The sequence below is a fragment of the Acomys russatus genome, chromosome 3, assembly GCF_903995435.1.
Source record: "Acomys russatus chromosome 3, mAcoRus1.1, whole genome shotgun sequence".
NCBI lineage: Eukaryota > Metazoa > Chordata > Mammalia > Rodentia > Muridae > Acomys > Acomys russatus.
Genome location: NC_067139.1, coordinates 60,217,916 through 60,238,819, shown reverse-complemented (window position 1 = coordinate 60,238,819; position 20,904 = coordinate 60,217,916). Strand labels below are relative to the sequence as shown.

Here is a 20,904-nt window from a genome sequence, read left to right as displayed (position 1 = left end):
CTCAAAAAAAAAAAGAAAATTCTGACATCTTAATTTTAATGTGGGCATTTGACCCAGAGCTTGAGATAAGTATAACCCTGTGTAGTACAGACACGGGTTAATGGGAAATGGTTGGCATTCTTTCTTGATAAAGGCATGGGGGAAGAAGAGGGAGGGAGAGAGGGAGGGAGGCAAGGAGGGAGGCAAGCAGAGAGAGAGAGAGAGAGAGAGAGAGAGAGAGAGAGAGAGAGAGAGAGCAGTCAGGACAAAGCTGAGCTGAGAGAGGCCCCCAGCAGCCTTGCCCTCTAGCGTGTGATATTTACCAGCCCTGGCCAGCATGGTTGTCCTGAATCCAATGACTTTGGGAATTTATCTCCAACTCTTCTTCCTCTCCGTCGTGTCTCAGCCGACTTTCATCAACAGTGTTGTCCCAATCTCAGCAGGTAACTGATGACCATGACTTTGCTTGCTTCCGTCTGGCAGGGGCAGAAAGGGTAGGGGGAACCAAGATTGTCTTGCAGTGCGTCCTGATCTTTTTGCCATTCTGCTCTCAGCAGAGGAAGGCTGTGGGGAGATGGTTACCCCACCCCCCCAGGGTCCTCCTGTCACCCAAGCTTCTAACTTGGCTCGGAAGGCCCATCTGTCCTTGTTCCAACCGTTGCTGCCCAGCTGCTCAAAGACTGGACTCTAAGCCGTAGCTTCTGTGTCCCTGTCTCTGCTGCCTGTTCGCTGCATGATTCATTTTGGTCAGGAAATTGGGTGCCGGGGACGGAGAAGTACGCGTTCCAGAGAAGTGAATCCCAGGTGTTTCTGTAAGCCTGTCTCTGACCTCCTCCCAGTGGGGCTCACCTCAGGATGCCAGGGAGCAGATCGCTCTCTCTGACAACCTTGCTGAAGGGCAAGAGGTCCTGCCTGGCCTTTTGCCAACTGGGCACCCCTTGCTCCCCTGCTGTCTCAGGACAAGGCTTTCTGTCTCCTCAGCCCAGCCTTCTTCCCCTCAGCTATGACAACCCAGCTAGAGGTTCTGGGAGTGGTGAGGGCTTCCTGAGGGTCAGGGGGTCCTGGAGCCAGGTGTGTCTTGCTGAGTGAGGGGCTGGGAAATTTAAGGAAGGGGCTTGCTTTTAGTTGGCCAGCCAGGCAGCCTTTTCTGAAGGCACCAGACTGCTGTCCTTGTCCTGCCTGACCTGGTACTGGGGAAGTATCGGGTTACTGGCATAGCCTTTTCAAACCTTTCTGAGGAAATTCAAGTATCTCCAGAGGACCAGAGGAAGCAAGCCGACCCCAGGGCTTGCTGCTTGTCTCTCCCGCAGTCTCCTCATTTATCTCAGCCACTGCTGCAAGGCACCTTTAGTCACACCTTATTTTCTAAGCACCAGTTGATTCTGTGTCTTTGGCTGTGGAACACAGGGAGGGCATTCCTCTGGAACAGCCCCACCCCCACTCTCCCGCCCCCACCACAGCCTCTCTCCATTCATAAAAACAGCTCATGGGCAAGCTTTGCTGCCAAACTGCAGGCTCTAAGGGGATGACCGGGAGATTGCTGGAAGGCTAATTATAAAAGTGTGAGAAACAGAAGAAGCAGGGAAGAGGGAAGAAGGGAGGGCCCAAGAGAATGCTGGGGCGGGGGGAGGGGGGCAGGGAGACAAACAAAGCAGATGCTTATATTATCAGGAGTCTTTCACAAAGTCCATCTCGTCTGTGGATTCCATTGAGAAGTTTGGTAGCCCTACTACAACTGCTCTTGAGAAGCCGAGGCCCGACTGGCCTGGGTTACATAGTGAGACTTTGTTTCAAAAATCCCAAGAAAGCCAGGCGTGGTGGTGCACACCTTTAATCCCCCAGCGCTTGGGAGGCAGAGGCAGGCAGATTGCTGTGAGTTCGAGGCCAGCCTGGTATATAAAGCTACTCCATGACAGGCAAGGCTAACACAGAGAGATCCTGTCTCAAAAACACAAAACAAAACAAGAACAAAATAAAAAAAAGTCTCAAGAGGACTTGCCTTTAAATATGAAAAATAAGATGCCACACAACAGATATGATACAGAGAAGTTTGTTATAGTGGTAGGGGTAGAGGGCGGGGGAGAGGGAAAGAGTAGTGACAGCAAAAGAGAACAAAGAGGTAAGAGATAAGAGAGAGGGACGGGGTGGGTTCGTACTTTTATATACTGGGCAGGGGCATGCCTCGTGGCAGGTAGGTTATGACATCATAGGTTGCTAGGCAGACTGGGGCAGTATGCTAACCCTTGGTAGCTAATCTCGATCTGGCGTCATGTTTGTTTCTGCATTCTATTTGGGTTACAGATTTTTCTGAGAATCTGCTAAGGACATAGGAATTGAGGAAGCTTGCTTCTGCGGTCTCAGCCCTGCCTCTGAGGAGCTGTCTGACTGCTGCTGCCAGACGGGCAGATGTAGACTGTAAGCACCAATGGGGCCAGGGCTGTGTCATCTTGTGCATCCCTGACTATAGATAGGTCCAGTGTCAGACAATGCTGCCTCCGCAGATTCTCAGTAACTACTTGTTGAGTGAAAGAACAAAAAAACTCCCTATCTGTGGATCGAGGAACTGTCCATATTGTTTAATTATCTAATGTATGTTAAACCCAGGTCACTAAGGTCTTCATGGAGCTAGACAGAAGGAGACGGTCATTTCTTTGAGCCGCTCACTTAGGAAAGAACCCACATGGTGGAGCCATCTCTTAGAGGAGGGTTTTTGAAGGCTGTGCTGCTCAGGACAGCAAAGTGACAAGATGCAGCTTAGATGGTTCCAATGTGAAGACTTGAAGGAAGGAAGGGGTCACTCTCAGGGGAGTAGGGTCAAGGCCACCTGAGATGTGGAAGGACATAGGGCTCTGTGACTGAAGGAAGACGGCCCCATCCTGTCCTTGAGAAGGCAGCAGGAGGGAGATGGGAAATAGATCCCACAGGCCGTGGCCTCCTGCAGGAGGGGCTGGCAAGCATTAAGTGAAGTCACACAGGAACCCAGAGCAGGGAGAAGGGAAGTCTCCCACCTCTTCCTCCTCCCATCCCAACCACCTGTTGGCAGAGCCGCCCACTGGCCAAACCCAACCCAAAACGAGGTCTGACAGTGTGGAGCTCCTTGACACACACACCATGGGATCACCCTGCTTGGCACAGGGCCAAGGCACCGGCGAGGCAGACACAGGCTAACCTGCCCGCCATGTGCAGGCTCATCCGGCCCTGCCCTGCCTTTTTCCTTTATTCCTCCCTTCCTTTTCCTTCTTCCCATTCTCTTTCCTTCCTTTTCGTTTTTCACGTTGCCAGGGATCGAACCCAGGGCCTTGAACAGACCATGCAAGCTCTCCACCACTGAGCTATACCCCGAGCCCCACAGGCCGTCTGGATGCATTGCTAACCCCGGATCTTGTGACTGGCAATGCAGACTTCAGACTTCTGGCCAAACAATGGGGTCAACCAGAGTTAACAGTCCAGCACAATTGTCTCCTCTGGGCGTCACTTCCCTTTGTTTCCCTCATGTAGATGCCATGGCTTCCCAAAGCACGGCCCTGGAATTAATTCAGGCCTTGTAATGAAACTGTTCCCTGAGGCAGGATGACAGGAGTTCTTTCAAAATACCAGCAATCTGACTTGATCTGACCTCCTCTATCCTGAACTTTGTGGATTCTTACTTTTCCGAAGAAGGTAGGCAGCACAGATGTTAAAACAGAGTCACCAGAAGGAAAAAAAATTATTTTGGCTCACTGGATCGTAGGAGGGTCTGCTGTGTGCCTGACGGGGTGTCAAGTACTTCTGGGTAAAGTGCTTCCGGGGTTCCCCGCCGCCCCCCCCACCCCGAGGTGGGTAGGATGCAGGCCGTGTTCTGGGGGACTGTGCCGAAGTGCTGGCTCCGTCTGTGTCCTCCAGGACAGTGCTGGAGGAAGGTCTCTCACAGGGTGTGGAGGGGCACCCAACTCCTGAACTCCCCAATTGCCCCAACTCTCTGAATCAGGTGTGCATTACCCGACAGCCTCCATGGCTGGGTGGCAGAGGAGAACCAGGCAGGGAACAGCATGCACCAAAGAATCCAAAGTCATGACATGAGCCTTAAGTTTGGGTGTTTGACACACTACCGCCCCAGACTGCCTCAGCTCTCGCCCCATCTGTTTGCTTTGAATGTCATTCTTCAAGGCTCACATGCTGCTCACAATAGACACAATGACAATAGGCAGGGCTTTTTGTACATTTTTATTTATTCTTGTGTGATGTAAGGGGTCAGAGGACGACTTATAGGTGTTGGTTCTCTCCTTCCACCATGAGGGGCTAGGGATGGAACTCAGCTCACCACACTTACTGGCAGATGTTGCGTGTGGTGGTGCACGCCTGTGATCCCAGCACTCTGGTGGCCTGAGGCAGGAGAAGCTCAAGTCTGAGACAATTTGGTGAAATAGCAGGGCAGGGAAGAAAATGGTAAAGACCCAGGGAGTGATTTTGAGACCACAAAGAGTAGTTGAGGAGGATGAGATGCATGACGCCTGAAGGTGACGCTGACTGCCGCACAGGCACTGGCTTTCATACAGCGATACTCAGAACGGCGTTGAGCTTCCAAAGGCAGGTAAGTGATAGACACAACTCAGAACAATTTCTGTGTAAAAACACTATGAGCCACCGAGCATGGTGGCACACGCCTGCAATCCCCACACTCAGGGAGGCAGAGGCTGGCAGATCTCTGTGAGCTCAGGGCTAGCCTGGTCTACAAAGTTGAGTCCAGGACAGCCAAGGCTACACAGGGAAACCCTGTCTCAAAAAGAACAACAGCAGATGCCAGGAGCCTGGGGTTCCTTAGTCAATCACTGTGTAATAAGCTCCCCCTGAGTCTTAAAACTAGAATCATTTATTGCTCAAGTTCATGTCCTGTGGGCCACCTACGGGTCACCTCATCTGGCACACTATGGGTTGGCCCTGAATGGCCTCTGTCTTGGTGCTGGTGTCCACTTACAGTTAGCCCTCAACGGAAGGATAAGGCACAGGCCCATAGGCAGTACTTCTGGAGGAACAGACCTCCCATAAGATGGATGTAATAATCACCCCTGGGTGGAGGGTGGAGCAGCACTCTTACTTCTTTGAAAAAGATGCCAAGGTGCAGAGAGTTTAGTTAAATAACTCACCCAAGACCACACGGCTGGAGTCAGGGAGATGGAGATTGGGGTCCTCCTGTCTTAGTCTTGTCCCACAAGTGCTAGGATTACAGACATGCACCTCAGTGCTCAGCTAGGCATTGCTTTATAAACACGTGTGTGACTTGCCCAGCCACTGATCTCTCTCTCTCTCTCTCTCTCTCTCTCTCTCTCTCTCTCTCTCTCTCTCTCTCTCTGTGTGTGTGTGTGTGTGTGTGTGTGTGTGTGTGTGTGTGGTATTTCTGTGTTAGTAAGGCCCTAACAATCAGAGTGGGTCAGGTTTTCTGGAGGATGGATCTCCCTGTAACCAAAATGACTTCACAAACTTTCCGGCCTATGAGCCCTCATGGGCACTTGCTCCTCTTCCATAACGAATTTCCAGGCAGACAGGAGGTAGGCAAGAACTCCAGGGCATTTGCAGATCCAAGTTTCAGAATCCAGATCAGGGAAGAAGACACACATCTATGGTGGTAGAGTGAGGTCAAGTGGAAGGATGTGACTCGGGTGCTAGAATCCTCCGTTGCTACATTTTGTGGCCTATATGATGTCCAGCTACCTACTCTGCTGACTGGAAGCCAGCCAGACCACCACTTGGGGACTATCCAGATTCTTGGCACTAGATCCTGGGTCATTTATTTGTGTCTGATGCTGATCAGCTATTGTGTAATGTCCCATAATGCACTTGCAAGCCATCGCCTCTCATTTAGCTCCCCATATTTCTTCTGTATAATACAATCAGGGAACAAGATATGGGGTTCTCTAGAGGGTCTCAGGCATCTGCCACCCCCATCCCAAGCCTCTACAGAAGCATGGGCCTCCCCACTCCCCATCTCTATAAAGACAGAGGTGGTCTAGAAGGTGGCCATCCTGACCTCCCCCTCCCCCGTCCCTGTTACCTTTCAGCATACGCTGTCCTGCCTTCCTCCTATGTATAACCACACAAAAGCAGCATAGATTCTTTGGAGACAGAGAGCCTCTGGCGTCCATGTAACACACAAGATGCTGGTGACCAGGCTTCCTTAAGTGTTTCTAATGCTCATGAATACTGCCCATGACTGTTACTTATGCCCATCGCCCCCACCCCACCCACCCACCACAAACCTATTACAGAGCTCTTGTCAGCTACAGAAGTACTTGCTCTTTGCAGCATCCCCCACAGTAAGGGGTCCTGTGTTTGAGCTCTGGCCAGCATGGTATGAAGGGGATGGTGATGGGAGTTCACATCACTGGGGTGAGCATCAAGTTCCTGGCTGTCAAATGGGCAGAGCTGTCTCTGTCTCACGGAGACACTCTAGGAGAATCCTTTCATTCAACTAAATTTTGTTTTGTTTGAGTCAGGGTTCCTCTGTGTAGCCTTGACTGTCCTGGACTCTCTTTGCAGACGAGGCTGGCCTCAAACTCACAGAGATCCACCTGCCTCTGCCTCCCTGATTGCTGGGATTAAAGGCATGCACCACAGTGCCTGGCTCATTCAACTAAATTTTAATGAGAGCCAACCGTGTGCCTATAAGCGGGTTGTAGCACACAGACACAATTATCCGACCCGCAGGGAACTTCTCTCGGTCATCCGTGAGAACTTGGCCTGCTGGCTTGCCGGCAACTGCTTTCATGCTTTGGACCATGCCTGGGACAGGGAGCTGAAGGTTAAATTGCTGTAATTGACAATATTTAAAAAGTTGATGGTTTGAGTCAGGGCAGTGGTGGCGCATGCCTTTGACCCCAGCACTTGAGAAGCAGAGGCAGGCAGATCTCTGTGGAGTCCAGCTTGGTCTACAAAGCAAGTCCGGGATAGCCAAGGTTATGCAGAGAAACCTTATCTCAAAACAACAACAAGATTGATGGTTTTACATTTGAATATATTTCTGACACCTTTTAAAACAAATCTCTTGGACTGCTGACTGACCTGGTTGTCCCGGTCCCTCCTTTCGGATGCTGACTGTGCACAGACTCTGCTCCCACTCATCCAGTGTCTTCACACCCCCCTCCTGCCTCACACCTGCTTCACCCTTCTAATTATATCTGCCTCTTTGTGCCCCTCTGGCCATGTGACTCTAAGCCCTGGGCCACAAGCCCTGATGGCTTGGCCTCTGCTTTTCCCTCCCTTTGCAGCCTTCAGCACATCTTTCTAGGTTTCCAAAGTTCTTCACAACTGAACTGGATGGTGGCACCCCAAATCAGTAACCCCTATAAGACAGTGTTGAAGGGCAGAACTCCACAGCATTAACCCCTATGACACAGTATGGGTTCTCAGCCCAGGTAGAACCACCTAGCTTGGGCAGCATTACAAGTTCTCCTGGTGATCAGATTTAGCCATATCTAACCATTGCACTATAGCCAGCATCAGAGCCAGTGGGGGACTTGCTAAAGTGCAGGTCACTGGAGCCCACCCAGGAGATTCCGAGTCTGACGGTTCCAGCGTGGGCCCAAGCCTCTGCATCACTGCGGTGCTACCTGTGCCGCCAGGCTGCAGGCCCATGGTCCACACTTTGAAAACCGCTGCTCCAGCTCACTGCAGAGTTCCTTCGTTAGCTTTCTGTGGACACGAGTCACCTCCAACACTCGTGTGGGACACCGCTGTGCTCTTATAGTTCTAAAGGTTCCGAGTCTGAAACAATTCCCACTGGGCAGAGGCCAAGGGCCAGAGGGAAGACTTAGTTCCCTCTCCTTTTCTAGATCTAAGCCGCATTTCTCGGATGCTTTGGTTCCCAGCCTTCTTTGCTGTGCTCATAGGTAACCAGGACACATCTTGCTTCAGGTAGCCTTCCTTCTCAAGTCTCCTTTCTCAGGCTGTTGTGTTTGTTTGTGGTGCTGGCGTTTGAACATTTTAGGCAAGCAGTCTAACATGGGCATGTATCTCCCTGCCTCTGCCTTCTCTTCAAAGGACACTTGTGACTACACTTAGGGCCTCAGATAACCCAGGATGGTCTCCTCACTTAAATACCTAAATTGCATTCACAATGCCGCCTTTCCTGCATATGGTAGCATCTGCAACACCAAACTCAGGTCTAGACAGTGGTAGGGGCCATCGGCAAACCTTGGGCTTTGTGTGAATGCTATCAGGTTAACCAAAGCAGACTAGTAAATTACCAGGTGGGGCAGTGAAGAAAATGACACTTCAAGTCCATGTAAGGTGTTTCCCTGAACTCTCACACATGGTCACTGGATCTCAGTGGGGGAGCCCAGAAAGACAGGGATCTGAGATAGTTACAAACCAAGTGTTGGGGCCCCATCTTTTTACCCCAAATCACCACAGTGGCATCTCTAGTGGCATCAGGGGTAGCACTTCTGGCAGTCTGCTCCCTGGGGTTGACATTTTGTTTCTCATAGATTTGTGACCCTCCGGCAAATTGCCATCCATGGGCTAAAGGTACCTAACTCACAAATACATTGTCAGGAATGAGGAGGCTTGTTATGAACACTACAGAGCTTTGAATAGTGCCTGTCATATAACCTGTGATGTGATGTGATGTGTATGTGTGTGTGTGTGTGTGTGTGCATATACACACATACACACATCACAATATATATATATATTGGACATTGTTTACATTGCTTCCAGAAGTTCACTATGTGTATTACACAGCAAAAGTTTGTGATTTACCCTACAGAATATTTCACCGAACCCCCAAAACCTAAATAACTTTTAAAAAAGATTAATGTACTTATTTTTATGTATACAGTGCTCTGCCTACATGTATGCTGCCCACCAGAAGAGATCATTAGATCACATTATAGATGGTTGTGAGCCACCATGTGGTTGCTGGGAATTGAACTCAGGACCTCTGGAAGAGCAGTCAGTGCGCTTAACCTATGAGCCATCTCTCCAGCCCCAAGAATATCTTGCTTAAAGCACCTAGTGAATTAAAAGCGGGAAATTCATCTTTCTACCTATCACTTTTTGTTTGTAAACCAGGCTCTAAAGAAGGAAGCCGCTGGGCCACTTGGGTAAAGGCTCTCCTTCCCTGGTGACGGGTTCCTCGTTGCCTTTAAAAATAGACCACCTCTGAGCCCCAGGCATCTCTCCATTCAAACCGGTACTTAACCACCCCATGGCAACCAAGGAAAACATGGGGGAGTTGCTTGCTGGAGAACCCGGGACAGCTGAGGGAAGGTGGTGGGGTCTCCCAGCCAACCAGATGGAGTAAGGACTGGGAAGCAGAAGAAGGGGAAGGGAATGAGATATGCAGGCCCCTCCCTTCCGGCCCTCCTCTGCTCATCCTCCCGCCCCTCTCTCCTCAAGAGTTTAGGAAAGCCCTAACAGCTGTCCTCTTGTTTCAGGGACTTCCCTCTGGGGCTCTTGCTTCAGGGTGGCCTTCCTAACTTAAGCCACGTCAATGACGTGGGAAGGCAGGGGGTGAGGTGCCTACTCAGTTGGAGCGCTCTGTTGTGGCTACCCTTCACTTCCGGGATGAACTGGTGTCTGTGAGAAGGGACTGCAGGGTCTCACTGTCCTGAGAGGTTGAAGCTTGGTGTTTCGCCGCTTTGTGTCTACACAGGGCCAATTTATTTTCTAACACCATCTTATTGGGATAGATCTCATGGTGGTCCCCAGAACCTTCCAGATTCTCCATGTCGGACAGGAACCGAATTCTCAACATGGAGAATGAGTGTTTGGAGGGACCAAGACTCCAGGGTCTGGAAGGCAGCGGGGGCTTTGTGGGAACCACATTGGTCGAGGTGACGTGCTCTCTCCCTAGTGGAATGTCTGTAGGAAACAGAAGTAGATGTCTGAGATGGCTCAAGGCCCCAGGAATGAACTGAACGGTTCTCAGAGGAAGCAAGAAGACCAATGAATATATGGGGAAAAAATGTTAAACATCGTTAGCCATCAGGGACATGCAAAATCAAAGCTACGTTGATTCTTTCACCCCAGGCAGAATGGCTGTCGTCAATATAACAAGCTGGGCATGGTGGCCTACCCTTGGAAGACTGAGGCAGGAGGGCTGCCGTGAGTTTGAGGCCAGCCTAGGCTACAAGAGTGAGACCTTGCCTCAAAAAGCCAAACAAGAAAAGAAAAGGAAGGCAAGCAATAGCAAATGCTGTGTGGATGGGGGAGGGGAGGAACCCTACCTACTGACGGTGGGAATGCGAAACTAGTGAGGCCATCGTGGAAGTCAATGTGAAGATTCCTTAGAAAACTGCAGATAGAGCCATGCTATGTATGGCTCAGCTCACCATTCCTGAGGCCACTCAGACCCAGAAGAACTCCGCGTCAGCATTCCTCAGTGGGGCACACAGAAGCCAAGGTACAGAAACTGGCCGTATGTCCACCACAGATAAAAGAAAAAGGCATGTAGACACAGTGGAGCTTTCTTCAGCTGTGAAGAAGGAAACCATGCCCTTTTCAGGAAAGTGCCTGCAACTGGAGATCGTGCTGAACAAAATAAACTAGATTCAGACAAATATCATGTTTCCTTCATGTAGGGTCTCTAGACAAAACTCAGAAACAGAGACAACACCTGTTTATAATGTGTATAATTATAAAAGCATTTGTTATACATAGATGTCTTTATATAGAGGGAGGAAATACCTACATGGAGAGGGGTAATGAGGAAGACGAAATTGCTGTGTCTCTCACATGGAGGCTACACTTACCTGAGGCTGACTTTGTGCAGGTAGCCACAGCAGCGATCAATTCCGCAGCATCCATCATCACCAGCTCTTCTTCCATGGTTTTCTCTGAGGCGTCTGGGTGTGGATGGCCGATCCACCTGCCTCCACCTCCAGAGTGCTGGGATTAAAAGCGAGCACCACCACCCTGGCTGCTTTGGCCACTTTTGAGGGTCTGCATTAACCACTACAAAAGGTCGGTCATGTCTGTGGATAGGTTGTAATATTGAAAGGCAGTTTGCTACATGAGCATTTACAAAACAGCAAGCAGTGCAAGGCTCCCCATAGGCCCTGTGCCCTCCCAGCCATGGCTTTGACACATTCAGAAATAGACTTATGCTTTCTGTTTTAGTGTACAAAAGTTGTCTTCTGTTCTCTCATGTGTGGAGCACACACACACACACACACACACACCACACACATAGTGTACAAAAGTTGTCTTCTGTTCTTTCATGTGTGGAGCACACACACACACACACACACACACACACACACACACACACACGAGACTAAGCAGGAGGCCTACTTGGGGGAAGAGAGGAGACCAACAAGATTAAAAAGGGGGACAAGAAATGGTAATAGGAGGTACATATACATAAAATAATGATAGGTATATACCAATATAATAAACCCTATTATTTTGCATGCTAACTTAAAAATCAATAGAGAGAAAAACGTTGCCCTCTATGAACAGACTTAAATCTTATACTATAATTAGCTGCAAATTACAAGTATATTTAAGTATAAAATATTTTTAAATATTTTTTAAAATCTGTAAGATTATTAAAAGAAAGGGAGATTTCCTTCTCTTTCTTTCTTTCTTTCTAAATAAATGTGATTGAGGCCTAAACAATCTGGGAGAAAAGAATGGAAGGAGATGAGGAGGAGGAAGTGCAGTCAAACAATGGGCACCACTTTCCTTACCAATGAGAAAAAAAGCATTAATTCCAGCGGCCCCCTGGAGAAAGCATAGGGCTGTGCACGTGCTGCTGTCCTCAGTGGAAATGCAAATGAAAACCTCACTGGGATTCCATGTCTCACCTCTGTGACGTGTGGAAACAGACACTTGATCCCCTGCTCCTAGGAACAGGAGTTGGCTGCTGACAGCTCTGTGGAGTAAAGCAGATGGAACGTGTAAAACATACACCCTGACTGGCACTTCTATCTCTGGAAATCCTCTATCACACACAACTTATAAAAAAGCGGGAGGTGATTTTGTGGCATCATTTACCACCAGTGAATGTTTGCAGGTTACCTGATTGCCCATCAAAAGAGTAGAGTGAACACATTTTGGTTTTTCTCAAGTGAAGAAATATAGTGAAACTGAGTAAAGGAATGCATTTGCATTTTATATAGCATGGGGGATGGGGAGGGACAGGGAAGTCTCTGCAACCGTCCTGGCCAGCAGAGTGACAATGCACGGTAGGCAAAATAGTTCGGTTCAGCATAACTCAGTAGCCGGTGTTGGTTCAAACTTCTGGAATCTGATCCTGAGTAATTTAGGCACAGCACAATTTGGTGAAAACTTGTTCTGTTAATTAACTCAATCCTGACTGCACAAGAAAGCATACATAAATCTCCTAGAGGAACAAATAAGCGAAAAACCGATTGGATGTGACTACATGAAAACTCCTTGTAAAGTTCATAAAGATGGATGCTATCGATTGAGGAAAAATTGGCTTATGATAACGGTCTGGGGGAGGATCCAGTGTGGTCTCTACCACACAGCCAGCACAAAGGTCACCAGGCTATTACCCATGTCTACTCAGGGCTTCCCGGGCAGGTAACAGGTTGTACATTTTCCTTTGAAGGACCAACCCTGTGTGTTAACACGTCCATGCTCCCCCAGTGCTTACTGTGAACCCTTGTGCCCTTTACAATATCCTCAAACAGAATACCCTCTTGGGTGTAAAGGAGCAAAGAAGGCTGGACATGGTGACATGCAGTGTGATCTCTGCACTTAGAAAGCTAAGGCAGGAGGACTTCGACAATTACAAGGTTACAAAAAAAGCCTCAGGTTTATCTTGGCCACTTGAAGCTTTGTTGATCAAGAGAGTCCAAAGAGGTAGCCCCATCTCCCCCAATGTCGGGAATACAAGTATTCAGGTGAGTTGGCCAGATAGTTGCCTGTGTCTTGAGTAGCCAAGAGCCCCCCAGGAATCCAGCCCCTCTCTTTCCCACTTGGTATGGAACCCCAGACAACTCATACAGCAAGTGAAGATGGGATGGTCATTTAGGGGAAGGGGTTAAGTGAGCCATAACGTTTTGTGTTTCACGTTTCCATAGCGAAGAGTCACGGTGGAAAAATGAAGACATGGAAACACAGGGTCTTTCCACCCGCCACAGCTGTCAGCAGGTGTTGGAAATAACTCACCCTGCAGGCCCAGGGCAGCTGACCTGTGGCCAGCTTTCCTGAATAATTCCGCAAACTTGGCCTTCACTGTCGAGCCCAGCAGAAGATTTAATAGCGCCCGCTGATTGATGCCAGCTGCTGTAATCCAATTCTGAGCCAAGGCTCAGCGAGCCTCAAGGAGGCTTCTCCACGTTCCCTGGTCCCCTAATAACATTGTCTCCTCCTCCCACCAGAGGCCATTTGGTCAAATTAGAGCATGGACCCAAAGAAGCAGATGCCCTTCTTTAGATAAGATCCAAAGCAATTCGCTTGCGGGAGGAAAGAGGGGTGGGTTTGTTTTCTTTTGCTCCTGTGGGCAAAGGAGGCACTGTTGATATGCGGCTTGAGTAAAATAATGACAATGGGGAGGTGGCAGCTCTCTTTCATCCTTGTATCTCCTCTCAAGGTGTCTCTGCAGGGTGTGGGTCTGGGTGTCTTGTCCTCATGCTGAGTGGCAGCAAGCTCCTAAAAGCACTGACTCCTAAGCTCTGTGTAGTCTCTGGTTCCTCATACCCCACCCCCGTATTGGTCAACAGAGGTGCAGGGCTGACCTGCCTCAACCTTTATCTTGTACTTGTAAATTGCTTGCTTAGAATTTTTTTAAGTTTCTTTTTGTATTATTATGGATTTAGAAATTCAAAAGGAATTGTAAAAAGAATTGTTCAGGAACCACCAGTATTCAGTTCATTGCTATGGGCTAAATGGTGGCCCCCTCAAGATTCCTCTCAGTACCCAAGTACACCAGAACGGGGCTCTTGAGGGTATGGCGTCTTTAAAGAAGCAACGGAGTTAAACAATGCCTGAAGGTGAACCCCAATCCATTCTGACCAGTGGCCTTATAAGAAATTAGGCTTGGATGCACAAAGAAAGACCAGGGACACAGGCACAGAGGAAAGGCATGGAGGGACACAACAAGATGGCATCCGGTTGCCCATGAGCCAGTGAGGAAGGGCGCAGGAGAATCTGAGTTCTCAATGTGTTGACTTTGGGCCTCTGAAGAGCAAGTGAGTGTTAATGAGGCCACCTGGTCTGAGATCGGTACCTAGCTCAGCTGGAGCCACTTCCCTGACTCTGTTCAGCCAGCACTTGGCCACGCTCACCTGTAGTCTGTTCAGCCACCTGTCTTCTGGTTGCTAATTATTTTGGTAGATTTTTAAAGTGACCTGAAAACTCTGCCCGCTTTGAAGAGTAGCCTAGCGAAGGTAAATGCTTCTGCTAAACCTCACCAGCCAGCACATTTGATTGAGCCCCAGCTGTCACTGGAGAGTCAGAGAGGCAACCTAGGTGTCTGCCCAAAGATGAGCAATGGTAAACCTTCACTACAAAGAACAGGACTCGGGATGGAGAGACAACAGCAGGCAAAGGCACATGCTACCAAGCCTGAATTTTTGAGTTCGATGCCTGGGACCCACGTGGTAGAAGGAGAGAACCAACTCCTACAAGTTGTCTCTGACCTCCACATACATGCCATGGCACATGGACACACACAATGCACATAAATAAGTATAAGAACTTTGTAAAAAAAAAAAAGGTAGACTCTTTGTATATTTAAATATAAATACAAAAATCATATATGTATACATGTGCATACATATGGTATATTACATATATGTGATATATACCATATATGCATATATTTATATGATATATATAAAACATGAAAGTAGAAGGTAAAAGAAAGGAATCTAAAGGGAGTGGGGAGAAGGGAACAAGAAAATTAGTGAGGGGAGAAAAAGATATATTCTTGTAGAATCTGGATTTAAATATATATAATTCTATGGCATGAATGCAGATGGGGCTTATTGGGTCGGGGGACATAAATGGAGGAGGAGGGGGCAAATAGGAGCAAGAAACAATGGCACGAGTGAAATGTGATCATATGACACCTAGTATTTTATGCACTAACTAAAAATAAAATAAAAACAGACAGGTCTCTAATACGGGTAAATAGCCATATCCCCGGTCAGATTTGGGGTACAGCCTCTGGCTTCTTTGGGTTCTACATAGTAAGTTCCAGGTCAGTCACTGCTACATAGGCCTTGCAGTTCAGTGTCCCTGGCAGGCGATGACTTATCCTCAGGCCGGCATCAGGCTATGAGTCTTTTCCATGTTGTGTCTCCACATCCCCCAGGGGTGGAGTCCCCTGTACACAGGGCTACTGGGAAGGGTAGACAGATGCCCCAGCTCCCAGGGGTTGCTCTGGCCTGTGGAGTGATGAACACGCCTCTGAGGGAAACGTCAACCTTCTTTGCACAGCTCCCAGGCAGTTCTGAGATGGACAGACAGCCGCCAGGAGGGAGGTAGCCAGCTGGTGAAGATGGAATCAGCATGGGGGGAAGCTGCTGGCTCCACAGAAGCTGTTAGAGGAACGGGAGGATGCCAATGACTGGGGGCAAGTGAGCGGTCCCTCAAGCCTGGCTAAAGTGGCTGAGGGAGATCACCTCTTCACATGGCCTTACCTAAAATTCCTTGTGAACTCTATTTCCAAGTCAGCTCTAGCTATGCAGCCCAGCCCTATTAACCTGGTTTCATCAAGAGGCATTTTCCCCTTTGCAAAATGGAGGCAGTTAGCCAAAGGGACTAATGGCAAAATGTGTAGAAAGTGCTAACCCAGCACCATTATTTTCTGTAAAAAGGGCTTAGCATACATAGACATTTGAGAAATGTTTGTGGATTTCAGTAGAATGTTCGGCAGGACTATCTCAAGACCACAAGAACAGCGGTTCTGGAGACAATATTTAATAGACCTCAAGACTGTCACCATTGATGTTAAGACTAGCCCAGAGGAAAGCAAAGGTCTAGCCCAGCTCCAGGACAAGGACAAGTCGGGACGGACAGCCAAGGGCCAGTCGGATGAATGGATGGAAAAATACTAAGGAGACACCAGGGTAGGGGGATTCTGGGAAAACCAGCTCATGGGATTTTGTCAAAAGCAGACCAGAGTCACTCAGTGTCAAGAGTGGAAATGAGGACTTGATCTGATGTCACGAATGAGAAATTCCTTTAGACTGATTTGTTGGGGGCGGGGGACAGCTACAACTGTAAGACTGGATGCTGATGCCCAAATTCGAGTTGGAGTCTTGTCAAGCGAAGGAGTCAGTGAAGCTCCACCAAAGTTTGGTCAAGGGGAGGGGCCAGTCTTTGCCAGTAGGCTTCTTCAACCTGCCCTGCTACCCATCAAGGTCTGGAGATAGGACAACAGATCTGAAGTGCCCTAGGACTGGTGAGATCCTGAGCTCTGCTCCCAAACATGCAGACTTCTGAAAATGTGCTGTGCTCTGTGTGTGGTATGTGTGTGTGTGTGTGTGTGTTGTGTGTGTGTGTGTGTGTGTGTACTTGCACACACATGCATGCTCATGTGCATGGGGGGGGAGTATGCATATAGAGCTCAAAGGTCAGCCTGCAGGAGTTGGTTCTCTCTTTCCACCATGCAGGGCCCTGGGACTGAACGTAGATTGTCAGGCTTGGTGACAAGTGCCTTAACTCGCTGAGCCATCTCAGTGACTCTTGTCCTTGCATTTTGAAATAGGGTCTCACCATGTAGCCCAGGCTGACCTGGAACTAACAATCCTCCTTCCCTGTTCTCTGGAGGGCTGGGATTGTAGGATCACAGTTGTTTACCAGCAAATCTGGCTCATATGAGAATTCTGGGTCCCTGGGTTCGGGTGCTGGGACCAGCTTGGCCACAGATCTGTACAGCGGCAGTAGGTGAGCCAGGGGAGGTAGACACGGTGGCAGAACCCATCTGGGCTGTGCTCCATAGCTACAGGCCCCTGTGCAGCAGTGGGACTAGAAACTCTGGAATGGTGCCTGGAGAGGCAATGTTCCAGAAGTGGTCTCCTGGCCTGGTTGATAAATCCCAGAGCCACAATTCAGACAAAGCACTGTGAATGTGACACCTGTTGACAGTGGCAGAATGGCCCAGAAACTGATTATGAATGTGACTTTGCTGGCAGCTATCAGTAGTAAGTTGGGCCTGGGCCTAGGCATAGGGGTGAAGCTAAGGACAAGACAATACCAGGGAAAAGGGGCTCACCTCTAGCTATCCAGGGCTCTATGGAGGGTCCTTGTGCCCAGAAAGCACAGCCTCTGTAGAGTAACGCTGGAGAGAGCTCAGAGCTCACCTGGAAGATGCCTTTTCACAAGCAGGGGAAATAAGTCATCCACATTCAAGAAGCAGTTTCCTGCCAAGGGTATGGACCAGGGATCCGAAGTCCCAGGCTGGCTGGGAGCTGCCAGAGCTGCAGAAAGGTGGGGTGTTTGCATAGACTTCTGTTGGTGCCTGGGATGACAGAGGATAAAGAGAGTAGGATAAAGTGGGAATCCAGACAGGAAAAGAGTGGTGGCAGGACATGTACACAGAAAGACACAGAACAGACTCTCAATCTGTTATTTAGATCAAATAGAAACTTAGAGTAAGCCAGGGCCCAACTCTAAATTTTGGGGACCAATTGCCTTCCTTTCACAGTGGTGACATGCAGCCAGCTGAGCTGGTTGTATGTATCAGCCTTTTAAAGGAAAGTTTGATGGGGAGGCCAGAGAGACAGCTCAGCAGTTAAAAGCACATGTTGCTCTTCAGAGGACCCAGGTTCTATTACCTGAACCCACATGGTGAGTCACAACCATCCATAACTCCAATTCCTGGAGATCTGATGTCCTCTTCTTACCTCTGAGGCCACCAACCACCCACGTGGTACACATAAGTATATGCAGGCAAAACACTGATACAGAAAATAAAATTAAAGCTTTTTAAAAGTTTGATGCTCCATGGTTTAATAATAATAATAATAATATAATAATAATAATAATAATAATAATAATAATAATAGTTTTGCTGTGAAAGTGGTGAAACTTACAAGGACTTATGACATGATGCTGAAAAAAAAATGAAGATCTGATCAGATATGGTGAAACATGTTTGTAATCCCAGCACCACGAAGCATGAGGCAGGAGAATTACTATAAGCTGAAGCCCTAAACTACACAGTGAGTCCTTGTATAGCTTGGGTTACAGAATGAGATCTCTCCCAGAAAAAGATGATGATGATGATTAGGACAGCGAAGATGACGAGGAGGAAGAAGGACAACAGGGGCCTGTATCATTATTTTTCTATTGCTGTGACAAAACACCATGACCAAGGCAGCATTTAATTGGCCTGTGGCTTCAAAGAGTTAGATCCATGATGGTAAAGCAAAGCCATGGTGACAGGTGAGGGCTCACATCTGGGAAAGTAAGTGAGAGAAGAGAACACCCTGGGAATAGTGAAAGCCTGCTCCCCCACCCCAGTGACACACCCCCTCCAACAAAACGAACACCAATCCTTCCCAAACCAGTCCATCAACTGGGGACCAAGTATTCAAACAGATGGGGGATGGGACATCCTCATTCAAAGCATCCCGTGGGGGAGCTGGAGAAGATGAAGCAGGTGATGTTTAACTGTTGGGGCCTCTGAACTGAATGCTCCCTGTCCCAGAGGACCGGAGACCAAGCCTTCCCTCCCCCTCCTCCCCATTTTGTGCAAGAAAAACCTCTGCTTTAAGGCTCATCGCAAATGCCACCCTTCCAGGAAGCCGTTCTGACTACTCATTTCATTCTGTCTCTGTCAACTATCTCCTCCTCCTGTAACTCCTTGCAGACACCCTGTTCTCTCTTTCACCCTGACCAAGTTATCCAGAAAGAGGTTAATAACGAGCCATCTTATGCGCCCAAAATGCCAAAAGCCTTGGCTCTAATCCCCCTCAGCTGAGTAGCAAAGTAGCTTATGCTGTGCCCACTTCACAGGTGGGAAAGCTGAGACGCAGAATAAGCATCTTGCTCAGAGACACATAGCTATTCTCGGCAAGCCCAGGACTTCAGCCATGCTCTCCTGATGCCGGGATCGGTACTGTTTCTGTGACACTGAACGGCACATTTCTGAGCCTGGAAATCGAGTCTAGTCTTTGTATATCCTCTACTTGTTCCTAGCGGGTGGTGCATACAATGAATGGTATATAATATATATGTGTGTGTGTGTGTGTGTGTGTGTGTGTGTGTGTGTGTATATATGTGTGTGTGTATATATGTATATATATGTGTGTGTGTGTGTGTGTATGTTTATATATATATATATTAATGGCCTTTATTTAGACAGAAAGGGGGAGTTATTGGGGGATGGTCTGATGTGTTTTGATGCTAATTGATAAAAAGCTATCCACCTGGAAAGGGCAACTGAGATAGAGGGACAGAGAGGATCCTAGGAAGAGAAAGGCAGGAGGAGAGAAGAGGAGGAGGAGAAGAAGGCCACCATGGGTTAGATTAAAGAAAAGCACGTAGCTGGTGTGGATGGGGATTTGACCCAGATAAAGAACAGTAGCAAATATTTGGGATTATGGATGGGAGGTGGCTTGATAGAAGTTATTAGGAGCAGATGGCATGGAATTGGGGCAGGTATAGGATACCTGCCCCACTATGGGAAGTAGTTTAAGGGATTAATGTCTGCCCTGCCCCAGGTTAACTAAGGCTATTTTAAAATATAACAGGTGTATTTGTCTTGCTTGATTGCTAGCCGGGCATACTGATAAAACACATAATATAAAAACAATACACCATTCTTTCTTTTGATGGTATCATGCTGGGTGGGCAGACTATAGCTTTATTTATTTTATAAATAAAGTTTTATCAGAACCTGGTCACACTCATCTTTAGATATGACTGCTTTTATGTATAATAACAAAGCTCTTTGCCACAGAGACCATGTTGCCCACAAATCCTAAAACATTTAACACCGGCCCTTTGTAGCACAAGTTTGCTACTCTTGTTACAACTTGTCACTAAGCTGTTCAAATCAGTGCTTATCGCTAAGAACCAAAACCTTATCTTTCATGACTTAGACTATTATGTATGTTCATGCTTTGGGTATACAGTGAAATATCAGTCCACTTTAGTATTTTAGACAAGGTTTCTTTAGAAGAGGGTTGCGAATGGGGAAGTAGCTTGGTGGTAGATCATGTGCTTAGCATGCGTGAGACCTCGGTTCAACCTTCATGGTCTTTGGAAATGCACGTGTGTGTGTGTGTCAGTGTGTGTGTGTGTGTGTGTGTGTGTGTGTGTGTAGCTATGTAGTTTACATAACACACACACATATAACATATGTAGAGTTTGTGTTTTGTTATTTTGAGTGTGACTTTATTGGCAGAACCTTGCCAGCTACAGCAAACACTGAGCCGCACAGGTCTTCCCCGAAGCAGAAGAGGGCAGAGTCTCTGTGGGGTAGGACTGATGCATGCCAGAGCAGAATTGATGAGGCAGTTTTGAGGCAAATGAAAAGCCGCCTGGTTGACAGACTGTGTTGTTTCCTCCTTATGGTGTATGAGGTGATTATTGCCCCGAGCTCCCAACCTCACATCCTCCCCCAGGCAGAGGGCACTACGTCTTCGCAGACTGCCCTACAGAAGCATCGGCAGTAGCTGGAGCAGGGTTGCCTACCCATCCCTGCTCCCTGGAGCCCAGGACTGGCTCCTGAAAGCCTGGCATCTGGGGCAGAAGCAACATCAAAGCAGGCCAGGCGCGGGCAGCACTCGGGGGCGTGACAAATCTCAGCCTGTCTGGAGCTTGTGTTCCCAGGCCAGTCTGCCTTTGGCTCTGCCACACGATGGCGGGGCCGCCATTCAGCTTCACACGTCTACTCATCATGTCAGGGCTTCTCTGTCACTCAGCTGGCTACGTGGGTAAGTGTGTGTGTGTGTGTGTGGTGTGTGTGTGTGTGTGTGTGTAGGTATGTGTGTGTGCATGTGCATGCATGTGGTATGTGTG

The 20,904-nt window shown here is 48.4% G+C and overlaps 1 protein-coding gene across 1 annotated transcript in view; it reads left to right on the top strand.

Moving 5' to 3' along the window:
• The first annotated feature begins 240 nt into the window (after positions 1 to 240).
• Colq (collagen like tail subunit of asymmetric acetylcholinesterase) overlaps positions 241 to 20,904 on the top strand; it is a 95,988-nt gene continuing 75,324 nt past the window's right edge. Inside the window, exon 1 of the mRNA XM_051141599.1 lies at positions 241 to 422. Coding sequence (XP_050997556.1) covers positions 317 to 422 — 106 coding nt within the window. The 5' untranslated portion in view covers positions 241 to 316. The remainder of the gene's footprint in view (positions 423 to 20,904) is intronic.